Here is a 15106-nt window from a genome sequence, read left to right as displayed (position 1 = left end):
TTTTTTATGGAACGTTTTCTTAATGTTCTGAGAACATGACATTAAATGGAACCATGAGGAAACCTGTAGGAAACGTTATGCTGAAGTACTGAAATTCCCACAGACGAACGTATCTTAATGTTCTCTGAATGTTCAACGTGACTTTAAATCGAACCATGAGGAAACCTGCAGAAAACATTATGCTGAAGTACTGAAATTCCCACAGAAAACGTTGTTTTTTGAACGTTCTTGGAACAATTTGAGAACATTACTTTAAATAGAGCCATGAGGAAACCTGTAGGAGACATTATGCTGGTTATACTGCACCATTCCCAGAATGTTGTGGGAAGGTTGTGTGCAAAATGACCATAGGACAACCACGCTCTCACCAAGCTCTAAGAAACATATGGTTCTCAGAATGTTATGCGCTAGCTGGGGAGACGTGAAGAAAATACTACATTTCCCAAGTCCATGTCTATTGTTTAATCGAGTTATGGGTGGAACTGAGAGCAAACTGGTGATTTCCACTGTGAAACAGAGAGAATGCCAAAAAACTAGAACATTAAATCACATTCATATTGTATGAATCTTGCACAGTGTCTGAGGAGCTTTCTCACCCATTCATTTGATCCAGAGAGAGAGAAAGAATGAGAAAAAGAGAGAAAGCACGCTTAGCCGCAATGTTTTATATCCTTCTCTGGGGGAGGTGGACATTGAGAGAGGACAGAACACAGCTTACAGTACATTATGTGTAGGCCATATGAATGCTATTCACTGCACTCCCTCTTGTCCTGGGCCTGGCCTGGGTTTAGCCTGCTTAGACTCAGAGGTTGAGAGGACAGGGCAGAAGAGGGGTTTTACCATAATGTGACGCACACACACACACACACACACACACACACACACACACACACACATAGTAAGAGGAGTGTGTGTAATTAACAAAAGTCTTGCTATTGGACATTTAGGTTAATCAATCAACATGACAGGCAGGTATGCCTCCATAGGCTACTATCATACTATTCTACTACAGCATGTCACTCAAACAACCACAGCTGCACACTAATTGACCATGACATGAAATCAGTCTAATATGCTAACCTTAATATATCACATTAGTAATGAGCTGTATTCATGTTTTGGCTAGATGAAGTAATGTGTGTCTATGTTTTAAAGCCTGTGTTAATAATCACTTACAATTTGTAAGGATCCTGGGCATATTGCCTCATAAAGACACACGATACAGCAAACCTAATGAATATTGTAAGTGATTTAATCTGGTTATATGTAAGGCATCTGATCGAGCCCTTCTTCCCTGTCTCCCCCAGGCCTTCTCTCTGGTGGAGAAACATGCCCAGTTTAAAGATGACGTCTATGTGCCCTACGCTCAGTGGCTGGCTGAGAACGACCGCTTTGAGGAGGCACAGAAAGGTGAGGATGAACAAAGAGTAGAGAGAGAACGCTCATCCCAATATGTTATAGGAGCTCGATGTTTGATGTTCCCACATTTTGTAGTAAATTTGCCAAATACATGTCGGCTGAAACATCTTATCACTAGTTTCTATAAAAATCCCACTTTTAGTGCACCTAACATTAAGCAGACATATCTGGAATCAGAACTATATCAATGTATTATAGAAAACCACAGAGGGCTATAAGGGCAATGTCAGTTCGTAACATATGGAAACCACATCAAGTTTGGCCCATGTTGTTACATCCAAGCGTTTTTCAGTACTCCCTCTGCAGTGCTGCTCTTTCTATTCACTGTAAAACATGATCCTCAGTTAGAGACAGAGCAAGTCCTGACTGTTAACAGTGTTACACGCCATGCATGGTTCCAATCAGCACTATAACAAGCAACTCTTAATGATGATTACCCATGTGAGCAGAATAACTGTAATCACCACATGGATTTACACTGAGTGTACAAAATATTAGGAACACCTGCTCTTTCCATATACAAAATATTAGGAACACCTGCTCTTTCCATGACAGGTGAATCCAGGTTTAAGCTAGGATCCCTTATTGATGTCACCTGTTAAATCCACTGGATTGTGTATGTGTGCCATTCAGAGGGTGAATGGGCAAGACAAAAAACGGGGTATGGTAGTAGGTGCCAGGCGCACCGGTTTGAGCGTGTCAAGAACTGCAACGCTGCTGGGTTTTTCATGCTCAACAGTTTCCTGTGTGTTTCAAGAATGGTCCTTTTTGATGGAGAAAAAAACCTGAGTACTGTATCCAATCCATCCTGCATAATATCCTTATTTGTGTCTTGCTGTGTGTGGAGTATAGAGTTGAACAGGCTTGGTTGTGTTTCAGTCTGGCAGTAATCTGGTGTTGTGCTGACTGTATTGTGTTTTAGTGGGGCAGTAATGCTGTATTGTGCTACCACCACAGTGATTGTAATTGACTTTAGGCCCCTGTAGCGTTGTACCCCGGTGGTTCCTCACCTGGCAAGGCTGACTGGTCACTGACTGTAACTCCTCGCAAATGCAACATGTGTTGTAACCGTAACTGAGCTACATCACGGAGTTACAGTGGCTCGCGAAAGTATTCACCCCCCTTGGCATTTTTCCTATTTTGTTGCCTTACAACCTGGAATTAAAATTGATTTTTGGGGGGTTTGTATCATTTGATTTACACAACATGCCTACCACTTTGAAGATGCAAAATATTTTTTTGGGTGAAACAAACAAGAAATAAGACAAAAAAACAGAACTTGAGCGTGCATAACTATTCACCCCCCCAAAGTCAATACTTTGTAGAGCCACCTTTTGCAGCAATTACAGCTGCAAGTCCCTTGGGGTATGCCTCTATAAGCTTGGCACATCTAGCCACTGGAAGTTTTGCCCATTCTTCAAGTTGGATGGGTTCCGCTGGTGTACAGCAATCTTTAAGTCATACCTCAGATTCTCAATTGGATTGAGGTCTGGGCTTTGACTAGGCCATTCCAAGACATTTAAATGTTTCCCCTTAAACCACTTGAGTGTTGCTTTAGCAGTATGCTTAGGGTCATTGTCCTGCTGGAAGGTGAACCTCTGTCCCAGTCTCAAATCTCTGGAACACTGAAACAGGTTTCCCTCAAGAATTTCCCTGTATTTAGCGTCATCCATCATTCCTTCAATTCTGACCAGTTTCCCCAGTCCCTGCCGATGAAAAACATCCCCACAGCATGATGCTGCCACCAGGATGGTGTTCTCGGGGTGATGAGAGGTGTTGGGTTTGCGCCAGACGTAGCGTTTTCCTTGATGGCCAAAAAACTATATTTTAGTCTCATCTGACCAGAGTACCTTCTTCCATATGTTCCGTAAAGCCCAGCTCTGTGGAGTGTACGGCTTAAAGTGGTCCTATGGACAGATACTCCAATCTCCGCTGTGGAGCTTTGCAGCTCCTTCAGGGTTATCTTTGATCTCTTTGTTGCCTCTCTGATTAATGCCCTCCTTGCCTGGTCTGTGAGTTTTGGTGGGCGGCCCTCTCTTGGCAGGTTTGTTGTGGTGCCATATTCTTTCAATTTTTAAATAATGGATTTAATGGTGCTCCGTGGGATGTTCAAAGTTTCAGATATTTTCTTATAACCCAACCCTGATCTGTACTTCTCCACAACTTTGTCCCTGACTGATAGATTAATTATTAATGACTAATTATTACACCCTGAAACTGTGTGAAATGTGTTAGAAATGTGTGAGTGTAGGACCAGTAAAGACTATGGCATTGAGCTACTATTTAGCAATGTGAGTAAGAGTTTGACCAGACAACAAAGGAGAACTGTCTAAACCAAGATAAAGGGGCCTCCCAATTTAGGGAGGATGTTTGTATGACGTATGAGTATAAAAGATGGACTCTGAAATTGTGATGGCAGAATTCTCAATGAATACATCTCTGACTATGCAGACCTGGACTCTGTCCGTTACTTAAATCCCAAAAGACTTACAACCTTTTGGGAGATGCACAGAGACACTGAAATAGTTTGTTAAATAATTCACGTAACACTGACCTGTTTGGAGAGCTCCTTGGTCTTCATGATGCCGCTTGCTTGGTGGTGCCCCTTGCTTAGTGGTGTTGCAGACTCTGGGGCCTTTCAGAACAGGTGTGTGTGTGTGTGTGTGTATATATATATATATATATATATATATATATATATATATATACATACAGTGGAGAGAACAAGTATTTGATACACTGCCGATTTTGCAGGTTTTCCTACCTACAAAGCATGTAGAGGTCTGTAATTTTTATCATAGGTACACTTCAACTGTGAGAGACGGAATCTAAAACAAAAATCCAGAAAATCACATTGTATGATTTTTAAGTAATTAATTTGCATTTTATTGCATGACATAAGTATTTGATACATCAGAAAAGCAGAACTTAATATTTGGTACAGAAACCTTTGTTTGCAATTACAGAGATCATACGTTTCCTGTAGGTCTTGACCAGGTTTGCACACACTGCAGCAGGGATTTTGGCCCACTCCTCCATACAGACCTTCTCCAGATCCTTCAGGTTTTGGGGCTGTCGCTGGGCAATACAGACTTTCAGCTCCCCTCCAAATATTTTCTATTGGGTTCAGGTCTGGAGACTGGCTAGGCCACTCCAGGACCTTGAGATGCTTCTTACGGAGCCACTCCTTAGTTGCCCTGGCTGTGTGTTTCGGGTTGTTGTCATGCTGGAAGACCCAGCCACGACCCATCTTCAATGCTCTTACTGAGGGAAGGAGGTTGTTGGCCAAGATCTCGCGATACATGGCCCCATCCATCCTCCCCTCAATACGGTGCAGTCGTCCTGTCCCCTTTGCAGAAAAGCATCCCCAAAGAATGATGTTTCCACCTCCATTCTTCACGGTTGGGATGGTGTTCTTGGAGTTGTACTCATCCTTCTTCTCCCTCCAAACACGGCGAGTGGAGTTTAGACCAAAAAGCTCTATTTTTGTTTCATCAGACCACATGACCATCTCCCATTCCTCCTCTGGATCATCCAGATGGTCATTGGCAAACTTCAGACGGGCCTGGACATGCGCTGGCTTGAGCAGGGGGACCTTGCGTGCACTGCAGGATTTTAATCCATGACGGCGTAGTGTGTTACTAATGGTTTTCTTTGAGACTGTGGTCCCAGCTCTCTTCAGGTCATTGACCAGGTCCTGCTGTGTAGTTCTGGGCTGATCCTTCACCTTCCTCATGATCATTGATGCCCCACGAGGTGAGATCTTGCATGGAGCCCCAGACCGAGGGTGATTGACCGTCATCTTGAACTTCTTCCATTTTCTAATAATTGCGCCAACAGTTGTTGCCTTCTCACCAAGCTGCTTGCCTATTGTCCTGTAGCCCATCCCAGCCTTGTGCAGGTCTACAATTTTATCCCTGATGTCCTTACATAGCTCTCTGGTCTTGGCTATTGTGGAGAGGTTGGAGTCTGTTTGATTGAGTGTGTGGACAGGTGTCTTTTATACAGGTAACGAGTTCAAACAGGTGCAGTTAATACAGGTAATGAGTGGAGAACAGGAGGGCTTCTTAAAGAAAAACTAACAGATCTGTGAGAGCCGGAATTCTTACTGGTTGGTAAGTGATCAAATACTTATGTCATGCAATAAAATGCAAATTAATTACTTAAAAATCATACAATGTGATTTTCTGGATTTTTGTTTTAGATTCCGTCTCTCACAGTTGAAGTGTACCTATGATAAAAATTACAGACCTCTACATGCTTTGTAAGTAGGAAAACCTGCAAAATCGGCAGTGTATCAAATACTTGTTCTCCCCACTGTATATATATACTGAGATCATGTGACAGATCATGTGACACTTAGATTGCACACAGGTGGACTTTATTTAACTAATTATGTGACTTCTGAAGGTAATACATATGCACGTACCACTTTTCCATTATTTATTTTTTAGAATTTCTGGAAATAAGTTTTTTTTCTCCATTTCACTTCACCAATTTGGACTATTTTGTGTATGTCCATTACATTACATCCAAATAAAAATCCATTTAAATTACAGGTTGTAATGCAACAAAATAGGAAAAACACCAAGGGGGATGAATACTTTTGCAAGGCACTGTATGTGGGCCCAGACCACAGCTCATGTTAATCATCTTTAGCATAGAGTGTGTTTGGGGGAGTGTATGTGGTTTGTGTTGTGTGTGTGTGTGTCTAGCTGTATGTGTGTGTCCTTACACTAACCAGCAGCACTTGACTGCGTTTTATCTGCCTGGCTGCACTGATAAATATTCACCACTAATATGTCCTGACGCCCTGTACAAGCAGGATAGACAGGGCTGCCTCCCTGGAGCTGTCTTTAATTAGCGAGAGATAGCAACATGAAGAATAGGACAGATGGGCAATTAAATTAAAGGGATACTTTGGGATTTTGGCAATGAGGCCCTTTATCTATTTCCCCAGAGTCAGATGAACTCGTGGATACCATTTTATGTCTCTGTGTCCAGTATGAAGGAAGTTAGAGGTGGGTTCGTGAGCCAATGCTAACTAGCATTAGCACAATGACTGGAAGTCTATGGGTATCTGCTAGCACATAAAATGGTATCCACGAGTTCATCTGACTCTGGGGAAGTAGATAAAGGGCCTCATTGCCAAAATCCCGAAGTATCCCTTTAAAATGTATGTAAATAAAACATTAATTTCAAAGCTTAACAACCCATACAACTCTATGCGCAAGGACTACTTTTAACAATTTACACTGAACATTTTATAATAATGCAAAGTTTGATAAAATAATTTCTGTAAAATCTCCCTCAGTTTTTTATTTGACCTCGTTTTCCCAAAACTCTGTTAAATATCTGCTCCGAATTAAGATTCAAAGATGTCTGCAGAAAGAATGGGGTGTCAGCTATGACATGACACCATGAGTTGAATAAAAATCTATTTTGGTTATTGTAAGTGAAGTGGATTTACACCCAGTAACAGAATTTCATAATTTGAATGTCATTCTCTTCATGGTGATGTATCCTAAATAGGTACATAAAGGTAGAAATATGCAATATCCTCCTTTGCATATTTGGGTATTATTCTACACACTGGCTATTATTTTAATGAGCTCTGCCACCAAACAAGACCACATTTTGTTGGGTTGGACCGGACCAAATCTGAGCCAATCATAGACGTCTATGTTTAACAAGTTTGGACATCAAAGTACAGCACAGTAGAGTACAATACAGCACAGAACAGTAGATTACAATATAGTCAAGTATAGTTCAGTACAGTAAAGTAGAGTATAGTTCAGTGCAGTACATTATAGTGTATTCAACTCTTTAGTGTGTTCTACTGTGTACTGTACTAAGCTCTACTGTACTTTTCTTTACTGTACTCTACTGTGCCTTACTGTACTGTACTGTGTTGTCCAAACCTGTGAAACATAGACGTCTATGATTGGTTCAGATTTGGTCCAAAAAACTACATCTGAGCACGTCCGGTGTCGGCCGGTGCTCAATGGGTGAGGATGCTGGTTACAGTAAATAGAAAGAGAGGGGGCTCATGGGTAGGTTTACGTGCGCACCGTATTCCGGAAAATAGCTCATATCCCTGTTTATGTCTTATTTAGGATAAGCTGTTTACATTCACCTTTTGATATCCAGCAAAATTAATAGGAAATGTAGTCATTGACAAGGTTAGAAATAATGATTTTTAATTGAAATAATAATTGTGTCCTTCAAACTGCTTTCGTCAAAGAATCTTCCATTTGCAGCAATTACAGCCTTGCAGACCTTTGGCATTCTAGTTGTCAATTTGTTGAGGTAATCTGAAGAGATTTCACCCCATGCTTCCTGAAGGACCTCCCACAAGTTGGATTGACTTGTCAAGCTGCTCCCACAACAGCTCAATAGGGTTGAGATCCGGTGACTGTGCTGGCCACTCCATTATAGACAGAATACCAGCTGACTGCTTCTTCCCTAAATAGTTATTGCATAGTTTGGAGCTGTGCTTTGGATCATTGTCCTGTTGTAGGAGGAAATTGGCTCCAATCAAGCGCCGTCCACAGGGTATGGCATGGCGTTGCAAAATGGAGTGATAGCCTTCCTTCTTCAAGATCCCTTTTACCCTGTACAAATCTCCCACTTAACCACCACCAAAGCACCCCCAGACCATCACATTGCCTCCACCATGCTTGACAGATGGAATCAAGCACTCCTCCAGCATCTTTTCATTTGGTCTGCGTCTCACAAATGTTCTTCTTTGTGATCCGAACACCTCAAACTTCGATTTGTCTGTCCATAACACTTTTTTCCAATCTTCCTCTGTCCAGTGTCTGTGTTCTTTTGCCCATCTTAATCTTTTCTTTTTATTGGCCAGTCAGAGATATGGCTTTTTCTTTGCAACTCTGCCTAGAAGGTCAGCATCCCGGAGTCACCTCTTCACTGTTGACGTTGAGACTGGTGTTTTGCGGGGACTATTTAATGAAGCTGCCAGTTGAGGACCTGTGAGGCGTCTGTTTCGCAAACTAGACACTCTAATATATTTGTCCTCTTGCTCTGTTGTGCACCGGGGCCTCCCACTCCTCTTTCTATTCTGGTTAGAGACAGTTTGCGCTGTTCTGTGAAGGGAGTAGTACACAGCGTTGTACGAGATCTTCAGTTTCTTGGCAATTTCTCGCATGGAATAGCCATCATTTCTCAGAACAAGAATTGACTGACGAGTTTCAGAAGAAAGTTATTTGTTTCTGGCCATTTTGAGCCTGTAATCGAATCCATAATTGCTGATGCTCCAGATACTCAACTAGTCTCAAGAAGGCCAGTTTTATTGCTTCTTTAATCAGCACAACAGTTTTCAGCTGTGCTAACATGATTGCGAAATGGTTTTCTAATGATCAATTAGCCTTTTAAAATGATAAACTTGGATTAGCAAACACAACGTGCCATTGGAACACAGGACTGATGGTTGCTGATAATGGGCCTCTGTACGCCTATGTAGATATTCCATAAAGAATCAGGTGTTTCCAGCTACAATAGCCATTTACAACATTAACAATGTCTACACTGTATTTCTGATCAATTTGATGTTATTTTAATGGACAAAAAAATTGCTTTTCTTTCAAAATCAAGGACATTTCTAAGTGACCCCAAACTTTTGAATGGTAGTGTAATTCTGCAGGAGTTAATATTATAAAAGCCTATAGTACATGTGAGGCCTACAGTCAGTATCCAGACTTGACTTCAGTTACTATTCCAGCTATTACTGTTCCCATCTGAACTTCAAAGGTGATACTATGCAAAACTGTGCCTGCGCAGACTGCAAAAACAACAGTAAACGGAATAAGATGTTTACATGCCACAGTATCCCATCTAAGAGTCGCATATCCCAGGCATCTTATTCAGGTTTTTCAAAACCGGGATAGGACCTGATTCGGGTTCTTGTAAACGGGATATTATGTTTATATGCGTCAACTCAAAAACAGAATACTTGAGTATCCTGGATAATAATGGGATATTGGTGTGCATGTAAATGTGGTCAGTAAAAGCCGGGAGAGGTGACATTTAATTGAAGAGTGAGGTAGAGGTTGTCCAGACTTTTTGCTGTGACCACCAGATGACAGAAAGAGAAAGAAAACAGTTATGAGCTGAACATAACAGTATGTCAGTGGAAGGGAGGACAGTAGCAGGTGACCCAACTGTGGTTTGTGACGACTATAATTTCCCATTGTAGCCAATTCAATTGCAGAAATTCCGTTACCAATTTATATTTTTTTCTCTCTTACCGATTTCGTAAAAGAATTTCAAGTTTTAATCACTTAATAATTCATAAACAAAATTGATATCAGTAACAACACTAACTAATTGGTAGGTGTACCTTTACTTGTTACTTCTGTGAACTTTCATTATCTTTAAGTGGGGTAACAAGGCAATGTTTCTTAAACTTACAGAAGGTGAAAAAAAGTGTTGATATTAGTTAGCAGGTGTCTTTACTTCAACATTATTGTGTTTTGATTTATTTCTAATACCTTTTAAGATGTTTTCTGGTAGATGTTTTATTAGACCCCTTTTCCATCTGTTTGACAAGAAATCAAAGCCTTTGCTAATTACACATTTTTTGGGTGGAAAATGGTTAAAACTTTTATATATGCCTTAATTTCTCAAAAATAGACTCGTAATTTTCATTTGACACCCAATTTGGCATGCTCCTATGAACGTCACATGTTGGTGCTCATGGGTCCTTTTACATGGAAATGACCCCATGTTTATTGGTGCTGTGCTTTCTAAGTGCCATGCTGTTTGACATTTGGGAGTGGGTTCGTTTTAGAAGATGTCTGTTTGTGGTTACTAGTGAAAAATGAGGAAAACATTGTCTCGTATGCGTTAAGTACAAATTGCCCCTGGCGTGTAGAGTGTGTGTGTGTGTGTGTGTGTGATATTGTTAAACTCTGGCAGCCTGAGAATGAAAGGGGTGTAATGGGAAAGGGGTCAGCTCCTATAAGGCTGAAACTCCGGGAGATTTCTTAGACATGCTTATCTCTGTTGATGCAATCGAAGCAGTGTTAAGTGCCGCTCTAGCTTGCTGTTCCCCCTCCATTGCTACAATGAAGTCTCTTCCCTCCCTTCTCTCCTCCCCTCACAGCGTTCCACAAGGCGGGCCGACAGAGTGAGGCTGTGAAGGTGTTGGAACAGCTTACCCACAATGCCGTGGTGGAGAGCAGGTTCAATGACGCAGCATATTATTACTGGATGCTCTCTATGCAGTGTCTGGACATCGCTAGGGGTAAGGGAGTCTACCGACACCAATATACCTCTTACTACTATCACTACTGAATGTGTATTTATTTATTTTATTTATTTTTTAGTCATTTAGCAGACGCTCTTATCCAGAGCGACTTACAGTACTGTTACTGATAAATTTTTATTTTGGTGCGTGTATGCGCGTGTGTGTATGCGTGTATGTGTGTGGGGGGTGCGTGTATGTGTGTGGGGGGGTGCGTGTATGTGTGTGGGGGGGTGCGTGTATGTGTGTGGGGGGGTGCGTGTATGTGTGTGGGGGGGTGCGTGCGTGTGTGTGTGTGTGTAACAGAAAACGAGGAGAGGAAGGAGGAGATGCTGAAGAAGTTCAAGCGTTTTCAGCACCTGGCTGAGCTCTACCATGTTTACCACTCAATACAGCGTTACACAGTAAGATGTTCACCACAGCTGAAGGTAGGGACAGAGTAGAGCCAAGTAAGTATAGTTAAGACTAAGTTAAGGTTGAGTTCAGAAAAGTAAAGGAGTTAAGAATAGGCAGGGTTGAGAGAGTTGAGAAAGGTAGACTGCAAAAAATCCCTTCAGTCCCTTAGTTTAAATATGAAATGCTTCTAGAATCTGTTCAAATTCAGCTAGATACTGCTACAAAGCATAACTACATTAGATATACAGAGCAAAGCTATCAATGAGAGAACTTTCCTGCAGATTCTGTCAACAACATCCCAACTGACCATAGCTACAACCCTACTCATGTTAACCACCACGGTCAACTCTCTGAACCCACTATGACCTCTGTTTCTATAGTAACCAGTTAATTGGTTGATCATTAATCATGATAACCCCTCCCACCAGCAGCCCCCCCGCCCCCCCTTGCCAGTGCCTGGTTATAAACAAGCTATGCCTGGTTATAAGCACTCTGTCTCTTTAGGCTGGTATGCTGTGGCAGCAGTACCCCTGGCCTTTGTCTGTGTGCTCTCTCTCTGTTTGTTTTTACAGTACTGGTCACACCCCTGAAGTGAGGAATCCCTGTGATTGAGTCCAGAGCAGGAACCTTATATACCTCACTTTAACTCTCTCAGGCACCGGGCTGTGCTGAGCCATCAAACACTGTGGGAGCTAGCTGGTGCTGTAGTCTAATGACCACTCCCTGCCTCTGAACCTAGCCCCAGTGAGAGCAGTGCTCTGTGCTGCAAAGGGAGTCTGTGGCACAGCTCAGGCTATCCTTCATCTTCAGACTAGTGTTTAAGGCAGGAGAGAGAAGAAGAGAGAGAAGAAGAGAGGAGAAGAGAGGGAGGGACAGACACAGGATCATTGTGCCTCTGAGACTCTTACAGAGGTGCCCAAAGCTGTGTGTATCTGATTGATGTTATGTGCCCTCTTTCTCGGCCTCCCCTCTTCCCCCTTCCTGCTACCTTTCCCTCCTCTCTCTCTTTTTCTCTTTCTCCAGGATGAACCCTTTAGCTCCCATATGCCTGAGACGCTCTTTAACATCTCCAGGTACCTCCTGCACAACCTCACCAAGGACGTACCACTGGGCATCTCCAAAGTGTATCCTTCCAATGTTAAAAGTAATCCTACAGTTTGTAGGACTTGTGATAAAGGTCTGAAGCAGTATGCTCAAATCCATGTGTCCAATGTCACCTTACAGTTGAAGTCGGAAGTTTACATACACCTTAGCCAAATACATTTGAACTCAGTTTTTCACAATTCCTGACATTTAATCCTAGTAAAAATTCCCTGTCTTAGGTCAGTTAGGATCACCACTTTATTTTAAGAATGTGAAATGTCAGAATAACAGTAGAGAGAATGATTTATTTCAGCTTTTAGTTCTTTCATCACATTCCCAGTGGGTCAGAAGTTTACATACACTCAATTAGTATTTGGTAGCATTGCCTTTAAATTGTTTAACTTGGGTCAAACGTTTCGGGTAGCCTTCAACAAGCTTCCCACAATAAGTTGGGTGAATTTTGGCCCATTCCTCCTGACAGAGCTGGTGTAACTGAGTCAGGTGTGTAGGCCTCCTTGCTCGCACACGCTTTTTCAGTTCTGCCCACACATTTTCTATAGGATTGAGGTCAGGGCTTTGTGATGGCCACTCCAATACCTTGACTTTGTTGTCCTTAAGCCATTTTACCACAACTTTGGAAGTGTGCTTGGGTTCATTGTCCATTTGTAAAACCCATTTGCGACCAAGCTTTAACTTCCTGACTGATGTCTTGAGATGTTGCTTCAATATATCCACATAATTTTCCTTCCTCATGATGCCATCTATTTTGTGAAGTGCACCAGTCCCTCCTGCAGCAAAGCACCCCCAAAGCATGATGCTGCCACCCCCGTGCTTCACGGTTGGAATGGTTTCAGGTTACGTTCGATATAGGACTCGTTTTACTGTGGATATAGATACTTTTGTACCTGTTTCCTCCAGCATCTTCACAAGGTCCTTTGCTGTTGTTCTGGGATTGATTTGCACTTTTTGCACCAAAGTATGTTCATCTCTAGGACACAGAACGCGTCTCCTTCCTGAGCGGTATGACGGCTGCATTAATTTTTTTTGAGGTCTTGGCTGATTTCTTTTGATTTTCCCATGATGTCAAGCAAAGAGGCACTGAGTTTGAAGGTAGGCCTTGAAATACATCCACAGGTACACCTCCAATTGACTCAAATGATATCAATTAGCCTATCAGAAGCTTCTAAAGCCATGACATCATTTTCTGGAATTTTCCAAGCTGTTTAAAGGCACAGTCAACTTAGTGTATGTAAACTTCTGACCCACTGGAATTGTGATACAGTGAATTATAGGTGACATAATCTGTCTGTAAACAATTTTTGGAAAAATTACTTGTGTCATGCACAAAGTAGATGTCCTAACCGACTTGCCAAAACTATAGTTTGTTAACAAGAAATGTGTGGAGTGGTTGAAAAACACGTTTTAATGACTCCAACCTAAGTGTATGTAAACTTCCAACTTCAACTGTAAATGTTCATAGAGTTCACAGGCTGATTACCTGGTGAGGTAGAGAGAACGTTAAGTAAAAAGAGAAGAAGAAGAGAGAGAAAGTTGGTGCCAGGGAACAAACAGGGTAGAGGAAACAGACCAGCACGGCCACGTGAAGGAGAAGGGAGATGGGCAGGAAGAGAAGAGAAGAGAAGACGCCAGGAAGAGGCACATCTTCATTAACCAAAACAAACCCACTGATTACCAAACACATACACACACACACACACACACACACACAGAAAGGGGTAGGAGCATGGGGAAGGAAATCCCAGGCTTCCAGAAGGAAATAGGGCTCTGCAGCTGGAATCCTCTCCTCTCCGGCCACACGGAAAACTTTGAACCAGGATTTATGGTCTTAGCAGGCTCTGGTCTGAATAATACGGCACAATGTCACGGAAAGCACCACATACAACACATAGAACAGTAGATGAGTTTTTAACAATCCCTATACTGGGACTGGAGAAGAGGAGATGAGAGCTGTTGGAGCTAGTGGAGGAATCCCAGTTACAGGGCTTCTGCAGCTGCAAGTCATTGACCTGGTGTTGCCTTTCTCCGAGGGCTCCTCAGTGCACAACAATCTCAATCCATACAAATACAAACAGGGAGCAATTTCCTCTGCTCAAACACACACACCCAAGGATGAATACACAAACACTTACACACAAGTATACATTCCTCTAATCATTTTTAAACAAAAAGCCAAGGTAGTTATTTTAGAGAGGATCCGTGCACCCATCACAGAGCCAAACAGAGAGAATGGCACTTGTGGTTGCTGGCAGTGGCTATGTTTAGCATACATACACAGCTCTGATGAGTGTGTGTACTGTCAATTGTGTGCCCAGTCCTGTCTCCGATCTAGAGTTCCTGTTCTGGAGTTGGAAGAAGTTTCCATTAGGCACTAAGTTCAGTTTGGCATTTCCTACCCTAATACACTATACACTACCAGTCAAAAGTTTGGACACACCTACAAGGGTTTTTCTTTATTTGTACTATTTTCTACATTGTAGAATAATAGTGAATACATCAAAACTATGAAATAACACATATGGAATCGTGTAGTAACCAAAAAAGTGTTAAACAAATCAAAATATATTTTATATTTGAGATTCTTCAAATAGCCACCCTTTGCCTTGATGACAGCTTTGCACACTCTTGACATTGTCTCAACCAGCTTCACCTGGAATGCTTTTCCAACAGTCTTGAAGGAGTTCCCCATGTTGCAACACTCACTACCGAGTTCCAAACTGCCTCTGGAAGGAATGTCAGCACAGTAACTGTTAGTCGGGAGCTTCATGAAGTGGGTTTCCATGGCCGAGCAGCTGCACACAAGCCTAAGATCACCATGTGCAATGCCAAGCGTCGGTTGGAGTGGTGTAAAGCTCGCCGCCAATGGACTCTGGAGCAGTGGAAACGCGTTCTCTGGAGTAATGAATCACTCTTCACCAACTGGCA

At 42.2% G+C, this 15106-nt stretch overlaps 1 protein-coding gene across 2 annotated transcripts in view; it reads left to right on the top strand.

The window, feature by feature from the left end:
• LOC311149752 (intraflagellar transport protein 122 homolog) overlaps nt 1–15106 on the top strand; it is a 37668-nt gene that overhangs the window by 15397 nt on the left and 7165 nt on the right. For both annotated transcript variants that reach the window (XM_084186968.1, XM_084186967.1), the window contains 4 exons: nt 1308–1410; nt 10544–10684; nt 10991–11088; nt 12104–12204. In XM_084186968.1, coding sequence (XP_084043094.1) covers nt 1308–1410; nt 10544–10684; nt 10991–11088; nt 12104–12204 — 443 coding nt within the window. The remainder of the gene's footprint in view (nt 1–1307; nt 1411–10543; nt 10685–10990; nt 11089–12103; nt 12205–15106) is intronic.

This window comes from Coregonus lavaretus (genome assembly GCF_964263955.1).
Source record: "Coregonus lavaretus genome assembly, chromosome: 22".
Taxonomy (NCBI): Eukaryota; Metazoa; Chordata; class Actinopteri; order Salmoniformes; family Salmonidae; genus Coregonus; species Coregonus lavaretus.
This window is presented reverse-complemented; position numbering and strand designations above follow the sequence as displayed.